This window comes from Seriola lalandi, unplaced genomic scaffold (genome assembly GCF_002814215.2).
Source record: "Seriola lalandi dorsalis isolate HSWRI2012SDOR001 ecotype SW California unplaced genomic scaffold, Sedor1 jcf7180002052042, whole genome shotgun sequence".
NCBI lineage: Eukaryota > Metazoa > Chordata > Actinopteri > Carangiformes > Carangidae > Seriola > Seriola lalandi.
The window spans coordinates 307,454-332,352 of record NW_019522595.1 but is presented as its reverse complement, the minus strand read 5'-3'; the positions used below and the strand labels follow the sequence as shown (position 1 = coordinate 332,352).

The following is a 24,899-nucleotide window of genomic DNA, read 5'->3' as shown; positions in this document are numbered from 1 at the left end:
GCTCATTCACAATCTCTGATGAAGAAAACGGTCTGAAACCTTTCTTCTCAAATTATTATCCTCGATATGTTCTCCTTATCATATTCTCATGCCAGAAATGTTCACATAATCTGCACAATTACCAGCTCATGAACTCCACTTGAGATGTATCCCTGTATGCACAGAGGATACAGGGTATACCACCTTTATTCAAAAAGAGATAATTGGTCCCTCTGTGTCTGCACACCAGTCGTCACACTATATATGCACGGAGAGGCTCTGCTGTAGCCATGGTAACTGAGACTTGCACAGATACCCCAATTTTATTTGAGCAAACATACATCAATAAAAACCATAAAGCTGCTAGATCCCTCTGTGTCTGCAGTCTCTTGAAAATTCGCCCACTCGTTGTGTCCATCTGCTTACTTCGTTTTTACGCCTCCTTGAAAAACTGACTAGATAGTAACATGTTCACTGGTGCAAAAAAAAAAAAAAAAGGCAATATGTAGAATTGTGGTTAAATCTGGATATTAATGATTCGACTTGGACGAAGCACGTTCCACCAACTGTGGAGCTGAAGGTCACCGCTGAGAAAAGTCCTCTAAAGCCAAAGCAAGATGAGCAGAGAGAGAGAGAGAGAGAGAGACACAGAGACACAGAGACACAGCTCAGTTACAGCCCTGTTCGCTCCAGCTCTGAGGTCGTTAAAGTTACTGCTCTTCATGTATTTTCTTTTTTGCTGAGAAATATGAAGTAAGAATATCAATGTCCTTATCAATAATGTTATGCTAATGATTTACAGGTTTTCCTGTACAAATTAAAGGGCCAATCTAGCAGTTCGGACATTTCAGTCAAATCTATCTGTATTATTATGTAACACTGGTATTTATAACCACCCGGCACAACACTGTCAGCTAAGCAGTTTATTCATTTATGAGGACTTTCATAGTGAGCATCATTTAGAATCCATTTACATGAGGTTTTAGTGGAAACCTCACTGGATGCACAGTGACATCTTCCCACCCAAGATACTCTTCAAAATACCATCACTGTCACTTTGCTGTGCTTAATGTGGAACAGTAAGACATTCAAGTCCAGCATAAATTACTTACTGCTTGAGGAATATACTGCATATTATTGTGCTGTCCCAAACATGTGTGGGCACAACACCTCAGCTGGTGTTACCTTACCTTTTTCATACTTTTTAAATATCAAGGAATGTGTCTGAAATATAATATTTAATTTAACAAACAAAAACAGGCCAGAATGTCAGAATATCTTTGTTTATACAAAACAATGCAAAAACATTCCGTAAAAGTCATGACCACAATCTCAATACATAAGGTTACGACTGTTTTTTCTTCTTCTTTTGAATCGTAAACTTGTAATAAATCAATTTGACCTGTGTAACACGGCTAACCTAATGACTTACACTCTGTAGGACACAAGGGAGCATTGTTAGATTTAAGGGAACTTTCCTTTCCAGCTTGTATTATATCAACCATTGTAAGCTCAAAGAACAGTTGATGACTTGAGCTCAAAACGGATCAATAACAATCTGTAGAACAAAACTGAACTCTATGTGTTGTGTGAGCTGCACCAAACTATTTCTCACTGATGGTGGAATTCCAAGGAAACAACAGACCGAAAGTCGTGGTGCAGTTTCACATCGGCAGCTGCTCTACTTTAATTTAGTCATTATGTCTCTTTAATGCAGATAATGATTATAAGCAAAGTCCCTCAGAGGAGGTTATTGTAATTATATAGTTAATTAGTGATAAACACACTCTTGCTTTTCCTTTCCCCCAGTGTGTAATTCACTCTTTGTAGTCGTGCCAGATGATACCAGCTGCCCTTGGGCCTCATTTACAAAATGGGTTTTGGCATCTTGTTTGAATCCCCCAAACTATCATTTCAAACTGTAAGATTAAAGGATAAAATGTATCAAATCTAATTGTGGTGTTAATAATTGAACTAATCTTGTGATCTTTGAACGGCGGAGACTCTTAGCATTGGACACTTGTTTTGAGTTTTAATACTGAAATATCTTGTGTTTTCAAATTCCATTACTTTCCGAAAAGTCACTTTCTGCTCAGTGTTGCCTGATTTTCAGAGTCACTCAAGAAAGTATTACATATAGAATACTAGTATAGAGTAAGTAGTACATATTTTACAGTATCTCTAATTTGCAGCTTGTTGTGGCAGATATTGTGGAGGAAATCTCAGATATTCTTTAATAAACCAAACCAAGCCAGCAATTCTTTTCTTACGCACGCATTTTTTTTTTTTTTATAAACGAGACCCACTTGATAGTTTGTGCAGACTATTGCAAACACCCTTAATCTCAGCACTGCCATATGCATTCAGGCTGAACGCTGTTGCTGTGCAAAAAGAAACAATCTGTCTTCTTTAGATTATCGTCACAGCGGTATCATTTCCATCTCTGCCAGTCTTATTTCTCTTGTGTGAATATGCTGCGCATGATTTCCATATTGATATTCATGAATCCTGTTCAGACATACAAAGTGACCATTACCAGCTGGACGAGATGGCACTGAACGCTGATGACAGCTCTTTATCTCACATTTCAGGATTTATGTCTCTATCTTCTGCAGGATGTATTACACTCCTGCTGCAAACCTTTTTTTTCCCCTCTGTCAAATCACATCAGACAACATATGAAATACTGCCACTATGGTAATAACAGTAATACGCAAACTATCACGTGCTCAGAGGTACAGCTCAGCAGGTCACCTATAAATCCAAGTGACCAATTTATAAAACAGGGACTGTAACAGTAAATAAATGTGTAATAAATAAAGAAAAACAAAAATACAACCAGTGTTCCAGACAAAAAGCAAATATCACATCGTTTATTAGTTTCAAAAGCTGCTGGCACAAATGTAAATTGTTCTGTGGCACATCCATAACTGATTAGGCTGCTACAAACATCAAGTGGTTTCCTTCACACTGAAGTATTGTTTGAACATCCTGATGCTTTTTCCCAAACCCTTTTTCTAACAACTCAGGAGCCAAACTAATTATAGATCCAGCCTTTTCAATATACTTTTTTATATAACTCGATGTTCGATTTCAACAGCATAAGGAAGTGGCCACAAAACTCCAGTGGATAACATATTAAAGCTCCCTACTGACCTCAAAGGACTTTAGCGAGGGAAGCCAAACCTTGACTGTATCTTCAGAAATGTTCAGAACATTTTCTGACCACTTCATTTTTACATCACTATCAATATAGACTTTAACGTTGTGAAACTGAGGCATTAGCGTGTTATCAAACAGCGGTTTTGCAGCCACCTGACTGCGTCTGCTTCAACAAGCAGTGGTACACAGGTGACTGAGCGGGGAGAAGCTTCACTATCTCACACAGAAGCTGAGAGAAATGGATCTAATTATTCTGTTTCACCATGTGTGGCCACTAGAGGGCACTGTTGCATTCATAAACAATGGACGAGCGATAACAAATGAAGGAGGGACTCTGCAGATGCACATAAGAGTATAAGCATATGAGTGTGCGTGCGTTTGTACATGCATGTCAGTGAGCACGTGCACACAAGTATGTGCAATAGCTGGTATGTCTCAATTATGTTAATCTGACCTGTAACTTCATATCCAAGGCTTTCAGTGAGCAGCAGTGCCATTTGTTTCAATTTGATGCTACTTACTGTCTGTTTCCCCTTAAATGAAAAAGATGCACCACCACCGCAGGGCTCCACTTGACATGGAAATAAAAAATATTGCTTGTCATGGCTGTCAGACCACATATACCCGGTCAGATGGTGCTGCTGACATTTCCTATAGGTGTCTGTTTTATTGCCTTGGCTTTTAGAGTGAAAGCTATACAGATCTCACTGGCACATAGCTGGACAGAAAAAAAAAGAAAGATGCATTTGGATCACAATCACTGTTTCCATGACAACATCAATGTTGACAACCGGGGGAAAACGGGGGTCTGCCATTTGTGTGAGTGCTCGTTAATGAGAAGAGAAGAAAACAACATGCGGGTACTGAATGGAGGTGGCTAAAATGACGTTAAAATTAAATGAGTGAGTGTTGCTTCGCTCACAGTCGGCTGTTTTTCCTCTGCAGCAGTTGGGGGAAAATGTCAGATGCTGTGTTGAGCAGACAGACTCCCAAGTATCAATGTGCACAGGCTTAAGTATGTTTGCCAGGGGATGGCTCACAGTGGCTTCTAATGCAGATTACTGCAGGCCTCTCTACAGTAGACATGAAACCACAACAAATAGCCATCTCTTGATTTTAGCTGAAAAATAAACTGCCTTGTGGGAGCTAACGGAGCAAACAGTTCCAGAGGATATGGAAACACTCCTGACACAAAATACATGTAGATAACACTATGCCATTCTCATGCTCAATGGCAGAATGAACTACTAATCACCCTGTTTGTCTTACATTTTAATAGGTTTGATGTATGGTATTGTAATCGACAAGGCTAAACATAAGGCACAGCAAATACCAACTACTTAGCAGGATTCTCAAACGGTAAATATAAAGCATTAGCAAGATGTCAAAGCAGATTTGCAGCGTTCATCAGGCAGCCCAGCTGCTTGAAGGGATGAAATGAGCCATCTGATCTTTTTGTTTCAGTTGTGGAGGCTTTGGGGAATCGGGACACACTCAGAGGATATGATGAGTCGGCAGAGATCTTATTAGCAAAACCAGTGTGTATTATTCAAAGAGCTGGGGGATGCTTGTGTTTCTGCATCTGATTAAATTATTATTATCCTGTTGAACTTGATTTGAGTTTTGACAACTGGAGCTTCTCTTCAGCAGAGAAAGACGACATCGTTTTGGTTCAAACTCCTCAAAATGAAGCCGTAGTTACATACCAACCAACGTGACACAAATTTCCCGCTAGATACAGAGTGGTGAAGAGTTAGCAAAGTGAAGTCAATTCTATTTATTCATATATAGCACAAAATCACAAAGTATGTCTTCTTTTCATTTTCATTGTCATTTATAGGATGCCAAAAACCTAAAAAACAATCGTGTTTTTCTTTATAACTGTAATATCTAACAGAATGTCTGTACCAAAAAATCCATTCAATTGTTGTTGAGACATTTCAGCCTGGACTAAAGAAGTAGATCAACGGACCAGCACTGCCATCCTATAACTGAAGGCAAGATAATGTATTAATAAAAAACCTCCCATCTTAAACAAGTCAGTTAACTTGTCCATAGCTTGACCTTTTCTCCAGATTTTTAATTTGTGTTCATAACCATGAGGCAAAATAACACTGGCCTGTTGGGTGTGAAGGGAAGTAGGGACAAGATTTATTACAGAAGAGTTGCTCTGCATATTGCTGATGGATGACTACCTCTTGGCTTATAAGCAAATTGTAATCAATTCTACACTTCCACCAGAAGAATTTTAAATTTGATTACTTAGAGACAAGTAGATCCCTTCAGAGGTTGTGTTTAACAGCATCAGAGTCACAGTAACAGATCTGGACTTGTATCTAATTGGAAACTTTACTTTGTATCATTCAGTTGTCCAATAGAAACAGAGAAAGACCAAATTTATTACTACACGTTAACACCCTCCATTTTTTACTTTGGTCTATCCCGGGCTCTGTCTCTGCATCATCACTCTGCATGCCTCCACCTCCTTCAAATGCTCCTCTTTACATTTTATTAAAGAGGGTACAGCTGTTGAGAGTGGTGGGGTATTTTTTCAATGGTTCCGCCATCTGCCATGCAGAGTAGCCTCACACTGTTCACTCACAGCGAGCCAGTCTTCTTCCTGCTTTGGTTGAGTACCCTCCTTTGTGTTGTAATCAGTCCTGCACAGTGTGCGAGAAATCATACCCGGGGACACTTAGAACAAACACATGGAAATCAGAGCAAAGAATAAACTGATGTTCTTACTGTTGGTTTTCTTTTTCTACAGCCACGATGTTAATTCAAGAATTATCCAAGAGATTTATTGGCACCTCCAGTAGCAGGATGGTGATGATCGGTCAGTTGTTCTGTCCATCTGTCATTTTGGTGCAGAGCTCAACCACTACAGGTCAAATTTCCATTTGATATCATGGATTTTTCAGTAATCTCTTATAGTTCACTGTGGAATTTTTGACTCCTTCTCAAGATTTATTTTCTTATATTGGGACATTTTATTGTACATTTTTTTTCATCAAATCATTTTTTTTAATCTAAAGTTACTATTGGTAGAATATCATGATCATGTTTGGTGGGGGTAGTGGCATGCAGCAATGTGTCAACAACCCAATATTGTCAAAGTAGGAATTTTTCAAATCAAATTCTATTGCCTACATAGTGGGTTTAACAACATGTATCTCAAAGTCTGTTGCTATTCTGTGTAAAATACCTGATCACCAACTAAAACAACCTCTGTGTTAACTGCACTCCAAATCATCCTCTCACAGAAAACAACATAAAACAAGAATGAATAGTGATAACAAGATGGACATTCAGTCTAATTATAGCTGTGGAAATTTCCTATTTGAATTCTGCAGCTCTTCACTGGTTTTAATGGATAAAAATCAGATTAGTGAAAATGACCCTTTACTATGCACTTAATAATTTTAATGCTGATCTTTCCATTAAGAGTCTATTAATAGAGGCAAGGTTTCACCTTTGCACCCACAATGCAATTAGTTGCTCTGTGGCTGCTTAGGATGCTATTGATGTCCTACTTCCAAATCCTGCATGTGGTCACATTGTACACATACAACATCGTCAGAAAAGGCACAGATTCAGGGGATCTGTTTGTTCTGTTCCTAATTTGTCCATTATTGTCTTTGATTTTCTTCTGTTCTGTTCCCCTCTTCTTTTTGGTTACATCCTGGATCTAAACTGATATACTAGTTTGAGAAATCCTCTACAAACACACTCTCTTTTCAATATATACATTTTCAGTGTTAACCATTTAGTTGTCATGAGACACCAAATAAAGCAGTTGTGCGAGACTTCAGTGAGTGCTACAGTATGTTCATGGAAAAAACTGTAGTACTTTGAAGTACTACCAACCTGTATTGTCCTTTCACCCGAAGAGCTGACACCTCTGATAGGAGTGGCATCTTTAAAGGCCAGGTGTCTGGGCAAGGTAACATCTGCTGAGGAGGCTCCTTTTCATCCAAGCATGAGGAACCAGATGCTGTCTCTGCACCACACCACCTCCATAGAGATGTTCTATCTTGAGATGAAACAGACTGTGGGAGTGACAAATTAATAGTGTGTCCCTATGGGCATGTTAAAGTTAATGAACATAGTTTTACATGTTCATTTGTGCACCCCAGCATAATAAACACAACAACAAACAACTAAAAATACCATGTGTAACCAATCGATCTGTGGTCACTTTGCTTGCCTGCTGCTCACAAAGCAGATTCCACGTGGTAGCTGTGGTCAATATCTCTGACCTGGATATCCAGCTGCTTTCCAACACCATCTGTGTCGATACACAAATTCATTAGAGATGATGCCCACAGACAAAGCATTGGTCATGCAGCTGTTGATCTATAATGCTATTTTAAAAAGGAAGAAATAGAATTGACAGCTCAGCATATGAATGGTAATGAAAGTAGGTTGGTTGATGTCCAAATGACTATCAGACTCTAACCTCTTTGGGATCTCATTGTATACTGAGCTGGAGCAGTGAAAGTGTGTCACACTGCAACAGCTCGGGTGCACTGTTGGTGGCCTGGACAACTAGGGCAGACAATTGAGATTGGGCAAAGCCAGAGGACAGAAAAAGCATTGGAAATCAGTTCTACTTAGCCTGACATGGTCCACTTGTGTGTGTCCATTTCAAACGATGGTCTCAGGCTCGAGTCTGTACAGAAAGGATCACCAAAGACTGTGCGAAGTAGGGGAAAGAAGACGATTGACATGGCTACTCTGCGACGCCAACCAAGATCCAGAACATCCTCAACTCGGCAGGATCGTGGCTCCTGTTCTTCCACCGCGTCTTGCCCTGTTTTCTCTGGACCATACAGTGACCAAGAAGAAGACCCTCCACTGCGCCGCCAATCCTCTCCTCTACTCAAAGGCTCTCTTTCCAGTCTCCACAACTCTACCAGTCCAAACCCCAAAGGTTCCCTTTCTAGCCTTCAGGGATCTATTCCCTGCCTCCAAGGATCATTATCAAGTCTCCAAGGATCTCTGGCCAGTTTCCAGGGCTCTTTACCCAACCTGAGTGGAGCAGTGTCTCGGCTGAAGAGGCGGTCGCTGGGCAGCCTGGACAACTCAAGCCCCAGCCCGAGTGAGCGGAGTACCAGCCCTAGCCTGCAGAGCGGCAATGGCAGCTCTAGTGATGATGATGGCAGTTGGGACACAAATAGCTGGAGCTCAGGGGCCACCTGCATGCTACGGACTCCTGTTAAGCAAGATAGCACTGAGGCATCAGGGGAATCAGGTGGAAAGCCTTGCACCACTGACCAGGCGTCTGGTACTGCGATAGCTGAGCCTGAAATCATTTACCAAAATCTTATCTTCTCACGCCCTGCTGCTAAAACTGAAAGCAAAGAAGATTCTGCTCCTGAAAGGGCTTCCACAGTACTTAGGAAAGACGCAGGAACTCAGAGTGTTTCCTCACCTTGCCTGAGTAAAAACGTTTCTGTAGTCTCATGCCACCAGCGAGACGAGAAGACTGAGGACAGGCGCAAGTTCTCACAGTTTCTGAATGAGGTGACCTGCAGGGTGGTCAAAATTAACGGTGGTCCTCCTCAGCAACAGTCCACCCTCCGACATCGCCACCCGTCTCCTCCACCACCACCACCACCACCATCAACCCCATCCCATCCACCTCCAGCAAGTACTCTACATTCAACACCAATAAACCCACCACCACCACCTCTATCTGCATCAGCAACAAACCTGTGGTACAGCCCAACCAGTGCAAACCTGCAGACCATCAAGGAGTATGATTCAAAGGACATTACCACTTCTATCCACCAGTGGAGCAAGACACTACCCAGCTGTAAGATCTTGGAGCCCGGGGATGTGTTGAGGAAAGTTAAAGGGGAAAGTCACTCATACCAAGAACACGATCTGGAGCAATGTACTAAGATCCAGGCGCAGCCCTCCACTGGAAGACTTTATTTAGAGACAGACATTGACAGAGTGAGGCGACTTGATGAACTGGTGGCTAATGGCACCCTGGGGAAAGAGAGGAATGAGAAAGGACTGGAGAAGGGTATGGAGAGAGGAGAGGAGAGAGAAAGCAGGATCCAATGGGAGAGAAATGGAGGTTTTGGGATGGAGAAAGTGAAGGAGAGGGAGAAGAGAAAAGAAAGCCCCTGGGAGAGAGACGGAGGCGGTGAGAAAGGAAAGGAAAGGGATAAAGGGAGAGAAAAGCCCTGCTGGGAGAATGACAGAAGGAAGGAAAGAGGGAGAGAGAAAGAGAAGAAAGTGGTACTTACCAGTTATGAGCCCCCTCCTCCTCCATCAGCTTCCAGTGGATGGAGTAACCCCTGCCCTGTCTTCAGTTGGCCAGAGGGATTTCCAAGAATGTCCTACAGGTCTACCTCACTGCCCAGACCTGTCAATATCATTGTGAGTACCCCAATAATTAAAATGTACAGAATGCATATTTTCTCACATACATCTGGTGGTAGAGCAGTGACGTTTTGGTTGTATTGTGGTGACTCCCCAGGACAATTTGAATTGAATGGAATTTCATCTGAACTGCTCATAACAATTGAAAAGCACATATAAAAGTTTGACAGCAACATTTCTTAAAAAAAACAGTTTGTAGTTATTTGAAGCTGGTTTAAGTTTTAACTGAACTTGTAAGCAACAAGTCCTTGAATCCAAACCTGCAAAAGTTCAGGCTTATTGACAGTTAGCTGTATCACAACCGAGAGTTTTAGGGTGAAACACACAAACTTAATAAATGAACAAAAAAAAAAAAAACTGTAAAAAAAAAAAAATGAACCAATCCAGATTTTAAGATACTGTGAGCAAAAAGACATTAACTCAGGTAAAATGTTGTGACTATTAAAAGAGAAATGGAGCCAGAACATGGCATTTCATTCATGGTTAAAATGAAAATTTGTCATTTGAACAAATTATGAAAAGATTAAGTGCAGCAATTACAGATTAGGCAATTAAAGATGCTTTTGAGGAGATTTTAAAGATTTTATTTTCTTAGCAGATTTATGATCAGCACTCGGCCAGTCGTATGAAGGATGATCATGGTTTCAGCTGTCCTCTTATTTTTCATTTATTTAAAGCAAGGTAGCTTCATCCATAATTTGAAAAAAAGTAATCCTCAAACTATGTCCAAAGGATCAAATTAGCTGGATAAGAATTAACAGGATCATTTTAGCCTTTTAACAAAATATTAGCCTTTCCTCCTTCTAACAATATCTGTATATGGTAATAACGCAAGCCTATATGTTTAAGGGCAACTAGAATCTTTGGGTACAGGTTTTTTTTAAGTATAAACATCAATTGCAGGACTGTGAATGTGTCATTACACATCCACCAGCATGACCTCCACACTTTCACTTTATTTTTACTTTCTGTCTCACTACATAAAAAAGGCATACCACTCCCTGCGGTGGCAGCGAACATTGGCACTGGATGTAAATCATGAGGTGCAGAATTGTCCAGTGTGAATGGAATTCCTGGGGATAGCCTTCTGGGTTACACAACACCCTGTCAACAAATTTTAGAAAAACAATTTCTTTGGTAGAAAGTGTGAATATTTGGAGACTAACCTAGGTGATGCTGCATCCCACTGCCTTTCTCTCAACACCTATACTGGCAGTGGAAGAGTGTAAACTATACCATCTGCCTCTATATCTAAAGTGTGCCAGCCGCTGCTCTTGACGTGACAGCAAAGAGTTTTTGGCCAGGAACATGAAGGCTTTCTTCGACCTTATGACCACGCACTTGCTCAAAGTAGTAGTGAATATGGTGTCAGTTTAATTACTCTACATAAAAAAAGTATTTGCTTGAAGTTTGATAGGGATTTTTTCTAAAATTAGTTTAGTGTCTTGATAAAGGTTAGAAGTTGGTCTAAATCTGCATGTGGATGTTTCAACCACAGTTTAAACAGTGTACAGGTTAGAGAGGAACTGCAGGCTCTTACTGCAGTTTGACTTAAAACCTTCAACACCCAGGATCGAGCTGAGGACTGCAGATACACACCACATCTCCAGCCAGCTGAGATTTTATTACATTATATGCACTTATTATGTCGTGCACAGTTACTTCATTATGAGTTATTGTGAGTATAATTCTAAGAAATTCTTACAGAGAGAAACATACACTCTCCGCGCAGCTGTGTGTCATGTTTCCTCATAGTGCAGTAAGAGTAGATGTAGATTGCTGAAAATCTTGAGCAAATTGAATAAGATTACACAAGCCTGTGATGATTTCACTCCGTCTTTATTCAAGGCTTTGATATAATGTATTGCATCACGTTCCTCCTTGTTAGTTCAATATTACTCTTCTCAGACTTATTAGAGGTGAATCATTTATGTTTGGTGTTTTGCTTAATTGCATCTGACACATCACCCACTTGCCATACGAAATAAAAATCTGCCAACATGATTATTCATTAACGTGATGTGAATGGGGAATCTGAATTTATCTTGTGCTGTACATGCACAGGAATGTAGTGCATGTGCAGAGCATATCCTCGCTCTATTCAAACACAAAATCAAAGCATGACCTGCAGTTTGAATTAATCTTTTCTCACTAGATTTGCACTTTCACAGCCAGGATGTTCTCAAAGGAGTGCTACGGTAAAGGTCTATATTACGTCTCATTTAAATGCATTAGCATCTTTCTGCCCTGTAAACATCCAACAGAGAGATAGCAAAGAGAAAGTATTGGTCCCTTTGGCACGCGATATTAAAAATACATCCACCCTTATTTACTGTTTATTTACTCAGAGCCTAGAGTAAAGAGAGAGGATGGGAATTCAAACAAATTTCACTATGCTGCCTGGCTGCCTGTGTGAAGGTGGCTAATATATTAATAATTTAAACTCTTTCCTCCATCTTTTTTTTTGTGCTTTTGAGCCTCAGGCTTAGAAATGCCACTTAGTATTATGCCTTCTCACACCATGTTCCATGGTTGTACTGATGTTCTGCTGCGTAATGGGTGGACCTTGACCAATGTCCAGCAGTGAGGAAGCAGGGAGATGTTTGGGATGTAGCACCCTGATTAGAATTTATTCATTCGATGGCAGCTCCCTAGCAACTGTTCAGCTGAGGAACGGGTGTATGCAGTGAAAGGAATACATTTGGTATCAAGACACAAAACTGCTGTATGGCAGCTTTTCACACAGTTAGTGGGTTGAGAGTGGGTCATTCAATGGACAAGCAATGTGATTCTTTCAAGGAGGGAAGGATGGAAAGCAAAAATGCAAAAATTGTCCTTTGCACTCAGTGTGTGTGCAGGCAAACTGGAGGACAAGGGCAAATTTTCAATAGCAATATTTCATTGAGGTCAAAGGCCCACTTTTTTTGAACATATAAAGCACAGCTGTGTGCAAATATTTGGAAAAATTTGATATTTTTGTTCATTTCTGCAGTGAAAATAGATAAATACAAAATCTGCAGCAACTAAAACAAAGAGAAAAAAGTTGAACATTAATTGTGGCATTGTGCCAATAAGTCAGTACTTAGTAACACCCTTGTTTGCAGATATCACAGCTTGCAAACACTTTTTATAGCCAGTAGAAGGGTGCCCAAGCTTTTTCATATGGCGCTGTTTATTTCTTTCTATTTTTTAAGTGAATTAAATAAATGATAAATAAAGTAACAGTGTGTTAACATGTGCCGATTTATTTGTCTGTTTGCTGCAGGAGTTGTACTTACATCTTTTCACTTCAAATATAAACAAAATGCCCTATGACATGATGAAGAGTTATAATCTTTTACGTTTCAGTCCCGATTGATTTGGCAACATAGGTGGTTACTGATGGTAACGCTACTGTAGGAGCTGCATAAGTACCAGAGTTTTGTTTAAAATGTCACAACCACTGTTGGCAGCAAACAAACCTTCAGCAGCTACTGTCAGACAAAAGAGCGGCTAGTGTGTGTATTTACAATGCAGTTAAAAATAAAAAATACATTTTAAATTCATGGCAAGACTTAACTATCGATCGAATGCTTTCTTCCTGCATTATGTGTAAGCCATGGCTGCAACAGTTTTTTGTCATCTGCATCACATACTTAATGCCACAAGACTACAAGTGTTTCATAATGGTGGCCAAAAATAGACTGAAAAGCTGAGTTTCACTGTTCCCTCTAGTTGAAGGTTTCACATCTGTTGCACCTCTGAACATGCCCAGTGTGACTGATGGGTGTGGTCCCGAGTGTACTCCATCGCACCTGTAACCACACCCAACAGTGATGTCACAGGGTACTTAGCCATCCAGGAGGACACTTCTACGTCACCATAGCAAGGTGGGAAGTGAAACCAGTGGAGGTCAGCAAAAACAAGATTTTTACCTGCTGCTGAGTTGCTCTTTAATGATTAATTGAATTATTATTTTATTTGTGTTTATCATCGTATTCTTATCATTGTTAAGAATATGAAGATGTTATATTGTGGTATTTATAACCATTACTGACGTGAACTATCTGAGAAACAGTTGATGGTTGTGGGTTACCCTCCCCTGTTATAGCAATACCAAAATAAAGGCCAACATTTTACACTTTTCACTGAATGAATGCATATCCGTAGTAGCTGCAGCTACAGATTATCATTCAGTGTTGCCTTCCAGGAATGCCTATCCACTCCTCCTCCTCCTCCTCCCTCTCTCTAGGCTTGCCCTCCCCACACAGAGGGATGCTGGGATGGAGGGATGGACAGAGGGGATTACTGAGCGTTGTCTCATTCAGTAGCAGTATGAGTCATCCTGCTGTATCACTCGAACTGTTTGTAACACCCACGCAAACCACACAACACCGCGAAGCACAGCTTACACATGCTCACAAACACGCACTGCACTCTCGCAAACCGCATGTTGAAGCGGTATACCTGTGGCATTCATTACACCTCGCTGAATCCTCAAATTGTAAGTCCTGAAGCTGGCCAAAGCCGCATGCAACATGGAGCACGCAAACACCTGCAGCACACATACGTACACACATACACAGAAGTAATATCTGACTTCCTGACCTCTTCATTATCATGAGCAGAAATTCAAGAGGGTTTTATCACTGTAGTGTTAGTAAAGTCAATTTATTTATTTTATTTTTTTTATTGTGGACCTTGAGTGCACATATGCTCTGCCATGTCAGCTCTGGACTCCAGGGACTGCACTGAGTAATTGGTTCTGCACCAAAGAATTAAGCCTAAGTGAAAAATGTAAATGGTAAAAGTGCATGTGAGATCCACGTCATACATAATGCATGTGCTACAAACAAATGTATGCAAACAAGGCCCTGTTCTCTAATTCATCTCTATTCGAGTTTTACACATATAAGTGATAAGCGTGATGGAGCAGGAGTGAGGTGTCACCTCCATCTCGTCTGATGTTTTTTTTTTTAAATCATGTTGTATGTCGATATTTTGGGGAACATGTTTATTTGCTTTCTTGCTATGACTTAGATGAGAGGATTGATACCACTATTGTGTCTGTATGATAAATATGAAGCTATCACAAAGCCAGTTGTTTTAGATTAGCGTGGTTCGCAGATTAGCATTAACAAGACTGGAAACGGGGAAGCAGCTAGCTGCCACTCAGAAACCCTAAAATATGTAAAATGCATTGTGTAATTTTTTATAATTCAGTTTTTGTATGGATTAAATGAAGGAAATGAAACATTAGTGAGCTTTTGTGGTGCTGCTAGGCAGAGTTTCTTATCTTTGGACAGAGCCACGTTAGCAGTTTCCACTCTTTATGCTATAGTAAGCTAACCTGCTGGTGGTTACCAAAAAGTGAAGATATTCTTTTAAATAGATTTTCAGACATTTTACTTTGTTTACCCTCTTACTTTCCCTTCCAGAACTTTCCATGTTCTGCCATTCATCTTTTCTGTTTCTCTTCTCTCATTTCAACAACTACAGTATGTGAGCCTTGGGCACTTTCTCTGCATTTCTGCAGCACACAGCATTTTTCTTTAGCACTGCTAATCTGTCATTTCTTCCTCTGTCTCTCTCCCTCCTCCTTCCTTTACTTAATGTTCTCAATACTGATATGTGTGCAGAGAGTGAGAAATAATGGATATATTTGTTTGCCGAGACATAGCCACTCTGAGAGCTCGTTAAACACCAGATAAGAGGCACTCCACAGCATGCAGTGGCAGCAGCGGCGCCAGATAAATCTGCTTGATAAATAAATCTAATCATTTCACCCTCTCTTCTTGTCTTCCTACCAGGAATCTGATGGAGAAATGCAGCATGACACAAGGTTAGCCACTTTCACTCTCACCTATTCTCCTCCCCGGCTGTGACACCACCAGCACACCTCTCTCTCTTTTTCTTCTTCTTCTCCTCTCCATCACTCCCATATAACCCCTCCTCTTCCCATACACCTCCTCCTGCTCCATTCAATTCTCAGCTCCCTCTCTCACTTTCTCTCTCTCTCTCTCTCCCCTTGTCTCTCTCTCTCTGCCTACCAGCTTGTCTCCAGTCAGAATTAGAGGAGGCTTTTGCTAAATGCATGCCGCTCTGAGGGGATGCACAGGCACATGAATATTGTGATCTTATCTGCTGAAAATGAGGCGAAAAGCGTATAAACGGTAAGGTGAGAGAGGAGGAGAAGTGCATGCCTGGTTTTTTTTAGCTGCTCTGTGATAAGTGTGTGTAGTTGCTTTGCCACACTTATGAAAATAATGACTGTTGCGAGTGCTGCTTTGTAGCTGCTGTGCCGTTCGGTCCATGTGTTGCATAGTCTGAGAGGTTTGACAAAAAGGGTTGGGTAGTTGTGCAATCAACAGTACAGCATGTCTGGAGAATATGAATACATGTTCTGCAGCGTGTGTGAGTAAACTGAAGCTTTTTGTCACTGTGATCTCTGCAGCAAAGGAGGTGAGGTTGCTCAGGACTATCTGATTTAGTTGAAGTAAATTTGCATTTTTTATTTTTCGCTCATTTGATTCAGCTGTCATTTGGATTTTACTGGCGTGAGAATCCTGGGGCGCCAAATGTTTTCACAGCCCTCAATTAACTCTCATATTCATTCACTGGGTAGGATGATACCACAGAGAGGCAATTATGGCCGAACAAGCGCTTCACAAGAGAGAAAGTTGTTCTCATTAAACCAAACTCCTCACCTTGTATAGACTAAGAGAGAAAGAGGTTCACATTGTTGTCTTTCACTTAATGAGTTGAGAAGAGGCACGTGATCACTTTATGATGCAGCGAGTAAATCATGAAGTCTTCCTCCATATGGTGCCTTTAGGTGGCTTCATAATCTGCATAACATGATCAGAACATCTAGAAGTTAATTGCTTTCACCTCCAGTCTTAACTCTCAGCATGTGAGGAAGCATTGATTTTGGAGATGATCCTCGCTTCCTGTTACATAATTAAAGCAAACAGCACTTCGGATAAGGTGCTGTCCAGAGGGAAACTTTGGGTCTTTGAAGTGAGTTTCAAACTTCCTGTACAGTGGAAAGAGATTTAATTAATCTGGTGGGGGAAAACAATGTGGAATGAACAATGTGTGCTAACCCTTTCAGCATTTTTGAGTTACGTTAGCCTGTAATTTACTTACTTACCTAATTTACTTTGTGTCTTGGCAAATGTAGAAGAGTAAGCATAATAAGCTTCAGCTTCAGCCAACTCCTTTTTGGGCTGATTTAAAAGGATATCGCACATCACATTAAAGTGTTGACTGTTAATTGTCCAAAGATGAAGTAATAGATGTAATGTAAAATTAATATCCAACTATTTAAAAAAAAAAAAAAAGGAAAAGGAATAAATAAAGTATCATGAGGGAAAGATGGCACTATAATTATACCCAGTGTGTTAAGCTTAAAATTGTACTGTGTGTGGAATGGCAGGCAGTGCTATTTCAGATTTATTCAATATCCCTTGTCAATAAAATACACCATAACGACTCATCGTATTACATTTTCATGCATAATTCATCATCAAGTTTTCCTGGTGATACAACCAAAAGCTCTGCACAAATATTTGATTATTTTAATGGTTAAATACTTAAAATGGATCCAAAGATGTGAATTAATGAGTGTTGAAGGCTGTCCAAACAAATCATCAGCTCCACCATCCACCAGCAGCACACCATGCACTGCTCCTCCTCAGTTTTCTGAAATGATTCTTGTCATAGATAATAAGCCAACGCTTATCACCGAGAGCTGTTTTGATCTTTACTTGTAAGCTCAATTAGATCGATGCCAACAAAGTTGAGATTATCATGTGCTGACAAAGCTTTTCAAACTCCCGGTCTTCACATGCAGTGTGAACAATATGAACAGTACATGAGAAAATGGGCACATTTAGAGAATATTAGTCAGATAAAAGTCTCAGTTTTTATGAGATTTATGGGTTTTTGATTAAAGTAGATAATTGAAACTTCATAGTAAGTCTCATATTTTCCATCTTGTGCTAATTTTCTGCTTCAAAGTTTCATGTATTTTGGATCGCTGTAACTGCTATTCTTCATTTATTTTTAGATTATTAATATCCTCTTTATGAGGTGATTTGCTGAGCCTGTTCACTGGTGCCAGTCAGACAGTGGAAAATGCTGAATTCTCCAAAGACTAAAATACAAACATCACTGTCAAACTACAATTGGAAGCTGAAATGGTGACGCCAAAAGGAAAGCATCATGCACAAGAACGCTGTGCCCCTAAAGTAAAAAAGTCCTAAAAAGAAAAAAAGAAGAAAAACATTCTCACTGTCCAAAATGAAATTTGTTGAAGAATTTAGTGAGTTTCCACAAGTCCAAGTGTATTGGAAGTGTCTGTGTGTGTATATGGGAGCATAAAATCATATTCAGAGCTTCTGGGATTATCTTTGGATAAAATCAAGGACAGAAAAGTGATTAAAGCAGCACAAACAGCCAATACGTTAAAAAATGCATGAAAAAAAAAAGTTGTATTGGCTTCACTTGACTTTCTGTGACTTTTAATTAGGTCTCTACAAATGTTTCAGCTTACCTTCATCGGCTGTATCTTCCCATGATCCGCTTTGCCTCCAGCAACAGCCCCTGGGAGACATAGCCCACTCTGCTTCACTCCTACTTTGAGGAATATGCCTAAAGAGGCTTTGTTTGTTCATCTCTCGTCTTTCCCTAAGCTAGGCACGTAGCATTCAAAAGCAGATGCTATGCGAAAGCTCCCTTCAGGTTAGCCCCGAGCAGTTTACCACCTCCCCGCTCCCTCATTCTTCTGTCTAATTATTTCCAAGACGGTGAAATCAGAGCTTTATGCAGGAGCCATTTGTGAGGGTGGACTACTGTAGCATGTGGAGGTAGCTGATGAGGGCTCTGCCTTGGAGCATACTCAAGGGGGTTGGCTTTGTCTTTGAGTGTGCACATGTATCTGTATTCTCTGATTTAGACCCCTGTGAATCACATGTCTAAGTCTTAAAACTCCCTCTCTCTTTGACTTCCCACCTCGCCACCCTCATCGCTCCCAGGACCATTGGAGATACGCCTGTCTGCCACACAGCATTTATACAGCTCCGTCAAAGGCAACAGGACAGGGTCAGCTGAGCAACATAAGCCTCTGGAGCGCACATACAGAAGACCCCAAGTGTCATATAAACACAGACTCGATGTATTGTATGTCAAAAGAGAAGCATGTGAGGCATTTTAATGTGGCATACAGAATAGAGAAAATAAAGCTCTTCAAAATCGAGGTTTTAAGTTGATCTCGTTGTTTCCATTCAGACTATTTTAGCTCTGATGAATTATTTTTTCTTTGTTCATGCAGCTCATTAAAGCATTAGCTTCAGTACTGGTCTCTCTTGTTCAGTGTCATGGTTCAGAGACTGCTCCTATTACATCAATAATAATTTGTTGATATAGCCTCTGTCTTGTCGGGCTACAAAAACAACATGCTGTTTCAACAGACAAGAGCCTTTTTGTCAAACACATACAAACAAACACTTGCACTCTTAAAACATGTTGAATAAACTGTGCACCTATTGCAGCACTTTAGAGCTCAATAAATACCTCATTGCACCCTGGAGGGCCATGCCATGCTGCCATATGTTCAGCCTACATGCACACACTCTCACCAAGCCCTGGTCCCCTCCTGCAGTGTAAAGCATGCTGGACTTCCAGATGTCCAAGCTGGGCTGCGATGATAAAGAGAAAAAGCTCAAAAATGAAAAGCACAGGATTCTTTCTTCAAAGACGAAATTTGGTCGTCATGGCCTTTTGTACCTCTGTGTGCTCTGCAGTGCTGAGCCGAGCTACTGTACAACATACACTGTGCTCTAGAGGAGGAATGGTATCTTATAAACTACAATTTCTCAATTCAAATTCAGACGCTGGTTATTTTCTGTCTGTGGAAGAAGCAATTATTTTCTATAACTCTATAAATGGATGTATGCACTTAATTGTTTTTGTAAAAGTGTGATGTGGGTTGATTTGCTGTTTGACCCTGCACAAAGAAATTGAATTGGGAAAGCAGCAGAAGTATAAGAATAGATGCATAGTAGATAAGTAGCTTAAAACAAAACTTGGAGTCTACAGCCATGCTAGCAGCTCTGTGAACAAATGCTAACAGCAGCGTCCCACCATGATCATAATGACAATGCTAACATGTTGATCCTTAGCAGGCATAATGTTTACCTTGTTCTCCATCTTAGCACTGGCTAATTAGCTCAAAAAACAGAAAGTAGATCTGGGGCTGATGGGAATGTCATTATTTTTGCAGGTATTTTGTCATAAAACAAAATACCAGACAAATTAAAGTTGTGACCTGGTGATGTGGCTATATGAAAAGTTCACCAAAGATATATTGGTTCATGAATGTCTGTACAAACTTTCACAGCAATACATCTAGTAGTTGTTATATATGATTTATCACCATAGTGGTGGACTGACTGACAGACCAACGTTGCCATCTCCAAACTTAGCCACTAGCATGTTCAAAACCTAGAATACTGCCTTTACTCTAAACTATAGTACCATATATTTACTAAACTATTTGCCATATGCAGAATGAATCATAAAAACTGAATTGAAATACTAAGTACATCAGCAGAAACAGTTGCTTTACAGTTTAAAGTTTTAAAATACTTCTCTCCCTACACAGTGTTGTATCTTAACAGACTGCGAGGCGATTACTTCTGGTCCTCCGCCAGGCTGGGAGCACAGGTATGTCACGACTGTGTTGTCGTGGCAACCTCAGCGAGGACTGAACTCAAGATGGAGAAATTGAGAAATCTTAACTCAGGCTGTGGTCTTAACACACAAACGTATAAATTGGGTGAATCATCCGTTCAGTACACTGCCTCTCTCTTTTCTCTCTCTCTCACTGTCAGACTATTGTTGCTTGTTTGACGGGTTATGAAGGGGTGAAGGGCACAATGAACTGCTAGCCTGCAACACTCTCTAGCTCTCGAGCCATAATATTGTCTACTTATGTCAGGAAACAGACAGAAAGAGAGACAGAGAAGACATGTAGTCAAGGCTTACAGCAGTATAAAACATAAAATCTTTATCAGGTTTATTAATTTCACATACCAGGAAACTGTCGTGAAGAATTAAAGTCAAATTTTAAAGAGATTGCACACTCGTGCCCCTGGCAAAAAAGGCTATTAAATTTAGGTGGGCTGGAATTGTTTTTCTTCATAAGAAAGTAAACATCTTTGGAATTATGGCTGACTTGAACTTCATTTGACCTGATTAATGTGAGGGCTATTACACTGTCCAAGATGTTGTGCAGAAGGTATTCTGACTACTCTGTTGCTTTTTCAATCCTCAGTAGACATTGAAAATCTTTTTATCCTTTAACCATAAAGGAAGTAACACAATGCAAAGAGGACTCTTTTCACAACACAGTGTTATTCATTTATGTTTTTAGTAAAAGTAAAAGTCAAATTCAGGGCAAGTAAGTTGTTCAGCTGTACCTAAATTGTCCAGCTTTCAAATCCGCCCCTTGTGTAATTCTCTGCTCATTCTCACAGCCTTCTTTGAATTCTTCAGAATAAATCAGGAAAAAAAGAGAGCTCAGAGAAATCCTTAAAAGCATGTTGAATTGAAAAAGAATTCTGGTTGAAAGTTTTTCATTTTTCTGGGGCATGCAGTTTTTCCACAAAACATTTCTGGTAGATTATATACTTCAACATTAATTGTTAAGCTTCTCTGACAGAACTGTTGAGCAGCACAGAAAACAAAGATGAAGTTGGTGTTTTAGCTGATGACCAATATTATACCGACTGCACCATCATTATATGGCTAGGCTGAGCGGAGCTAAAAATGAGGCGTGGACCTGGCCAAAACCCGACTAAACCCAACTGGTACTGCCAAATTTCAGAAACAACATGCACTGCGGTCCCAGGCTCTTTTGTTTTTCTTTATTTCATCCACTACGGAGTGTCTCTTTCTTTCTTCCCACACATGTATCTACCTGTGACACGTATTGACATGTGGGACTGGCAAATTCAAAGGGACAAAGATAAATTTATTAATAAACTACATTTGAAAATAGCCAAACCCAAACCTGACCTGAGGCCAAACCTTTATGCAACAAAACTGGCTTCTGCAAAGTAGAGTGTATCTGTTTTATTTTTTTTGGTTTAAATAATTAGTCGACTAGATCTGATCAATATGAAGATTTAAGAAATTTAAATCAACTCTCCACAAACCTTCACTTGACGCCGTATCATGCTGGGCAGGTAGTGTACGGTCACCTTTTGGGTAACCAGTGTTTTTCATATTCTCTTTACCTTCAGTGGATTTCACACTGACAAAGTGCAGAAGAATAGATTAGAGGACTCCAGCAATTTAGTATTGAGTAGATATATAGAGTTTGATGACTTGCAAGAGACAGATTATAAAGCTTGATTTTTCATTCCTAGTATTGTTCAAAATCAAAAAACAGTGGATCCTGGCCTTCTCATAAATCAACTGTAGCTACTTTTGTTAGACTGTCACTCTTTAGTAAACAAGCGTGTCTTCCAAACTCCATGCCCTCTGTTAGTACTGTACGCTTTCTAAAAATGTGTAGTCTCCAAGGCCGGTCCCAGCACCTACCAGAAGCTTATGGTGTGTTGTGACAGATGGCGATCCAGACAATGTAAAGATATATTGCACTATGCAGCTTAACAAAGTCAGTTTAAATTGGACTGTGAGGAGCTGCAAGCTGGCAGAAACACGCTGTATGGTTTGGCAGGAGACAGTTACGGATGGGGCTGTGATTCGCTCCCTGTTTAAAGGTGCAGTACGTCGCCTAAAGCAAACTTAGCGTTTAGCTCGGACTGCTCTTCCACTGAAAATGTTTTTCATGTCGCACTTTTAGTTTGGTGAGATTTGATTGACTCACTGGGAAACATCAGCTGCAGAAATGGAACCACTAATCAGGGGTTTGTCTTTTAGGTAAATGAACTTCTAGCATTACTAACAATCCACACATACACAAAAGGACAGAGACTGAAACATACTAGCCCTGAATTGCACAACACGCGCACACGCCACAGCTTGATGCGGGAAAGAGCCCCTGTGGTGACTCTAGCTGTGGCCCCCTGGTGTGATCTGATCTGATCAGGAACAGTGTGAAATCTGCCTACAAATTGTTAAAATTGATTGAACGCTTGCTGTTTCCTCTGAGGCGTGTTGTACACACACACACACACACAAGCTTTACTCACACAAATAAAACAACTCTCATTGCTATGACTGACGTGCCGTTTAAAGGGCCAAGGATACATGAAGGAGCTGGAGGGAGTTGGATGAGTCATAGTGCAGCAGGGGAAACTATTCATTATCAGTTAATTTATCCCCAGGAGCGTTTTGTGTTGGGAAACGAAAGTGTTATGGTTAAAAAGTCAGTGAATTCAAACAGATTGGCTGTTTGGCCCTGAACTTTGTTTGACATCACCTGGAACAACATGGTCAGGTCTGATATTTCTGTGTATTGCAGTACATCGAGTTCCTGATTTATACTATCATCATAACCAAAGTCAGACACTGCAGATGTTCTCAGTGACATTTTTGGATATTTTATTTCAACCTCATATGTTTTAGTGGCTCAAGTAATAATAACACATCAGGCATTTATTGTAAGAAGTTGGAGTGCTTCTTAAGTTTTTATTAGTTTCAAGGCCAACAAGTTTGTCCTCCTTAACCACTTCAGGTTGAGTCTCTTTTGATATGTAGATAGAAATTAAAGGAGAGATAAACAGTGTTGGGATCGCTTCTCAGTTGCAGTTCTTGTCTTCAGGCAGGATATTGTGTTGACTAGTCATCATCATTGCTCTGGTGACTTAATCCACAGAGCTGTTTTTCTGGCCGCTGGTAGTGGAGCATGCACAAGAGACTGTTGTATTTCTGGAGTCTTGCATCAGAGGAAATACACAACACATGGCTCTCAAGCAAAGCTTCATCCTCTGTGGTATATCATACCAAGGGAAAAGTTTTTGGTTTTTTCATATAATGTTACTAATTGTCACCTCTGCTTATGTTTGGTCACTTTTGGCTTTTGATTTATTTAAATTTGGACCTTACTTTTGTAGTTTTGGCCACTATTCATATCAGTAACATTAACATTGTATTTGTCATGTTCATTGCTAAGGTCTGGGAATGCAACATCACTAGAAATAAGTGAAGTATTCCGAGAAATATGGTTAGTCAGATAATCATACAATCCACCAGGTTAGCCAAAATTATTTGGAGGAGAAAACAAATATAAAAATGGTAAAATAATTACTTAATCTGCTTATTGTAAACATCCATCACGGCTGAATAGACAGAGATCCCAGTTCATATCTGATGTAACTTCTCGGTATCGTGTGCAATCACCCAGTATTCCCAGCGTTATGGGTGTGATCACTTTTGGTGTAAATAATTAGCTGATGGTTAGACAATGACTTTGTCAAGGACCACTTGTGGCCATGCAGATTATGACAGATGGCTGTCTGTCAAGAGCAGTCATTGGTTCCTTTCAAACTTGATCACATTTCTCTAACCTGAAGTAGAAGCTTTTGTGCCTCAACCTAACCAAACTTTGAAGCAGTAGTTTGACATTATGGGAAATAGGAAGTGTAAATACGGGGATGAAAAAACAGGGGATGTGCCAGGGATCTTGGCCGGTCTCTGCATGTAACCTTGCAACTTTCCATACATGTTTGTTTTTTTGTTGTTGCACAAATGAGAATTAGCATGTTAATTTTGGAGTTTTAAAGGTTATAATAGGTGGATCGTGGATTGTTACCTTTGAACAAAGCTGGGATAATTGTTTCCCCATTTCCGGACTCTATGTTGAGCTATGCTAATCGGCCTTATAATTACAGTACGGACATCGGTACTGGTAACGGTATCAATCTTTTCATCTAACTCTCAACAGGAAAGGGAAGAGGCAACTTGTAGGACTTGTTGAAAGACTTGTTGAAATAGGTTTCGATAACCTGGCCAGACAGTTTACTTATTTACAGCCTGTTTGATTGTCAGACTGCTCTAGTCTTTTACTATGTCGTATTTCGTTGCAGCAATGTCACCATGTTTCTAAATCTCAGCAATTGCTTTTGTTAGTACAATGTCAGAGAAATAACGGCCAAAACAACAAAAATAACACTTAAAGAGTTATTTTCTAAGCTGTAATATGAAGGTTTATTGTTTACAGAAGATAAAGAGCTTGTGTCTCTGTCTGCTGTTCATTTAATAGAAGACTTCAGGAGAGATGGCACTGTTGCCATTAAAGTTTAATGCCCTCATTTGGTCACTGTGAATAGTATATGTGGCAGGCTGTAGCTCTTCCTCGCTCACCTCCTGTGGCTCATTACTAGTAAATCAACCTGCAGGCACCATAAGGG

At 40.1% G+C, this 24,899-nt stretch overlaps 1 protein-coding gene across 1 annotated transcript in view; it reads left to right on the top strand.

Annotated features, from left to right (window-relative positions):
• The first annotated feature begins 7,764 nt into the window (after nucleotides 1-7,764).
• begain (brain-enriched guanylate kinase-associated) overlaps nucleotides 7,765-24,899 on the top strand; it is a 48,946-nt gene continuing 31,811 nt past the window's right edge. The window contains exons 1-2 of the mRNA XM_023399518.2: nucleotides 7,765-9,534; nucleotides 15,327-15,358. Of these exons, the coding sequence (XP_023255286.2) occupies nucleotides 7,765-9,534; nucleotides 15,327-15,358 (1,802 nt within the window). The remainder of the gene's footprint in view (nucleotides 9,535-15,326; nucleotides 15,359-24,899) is intronic.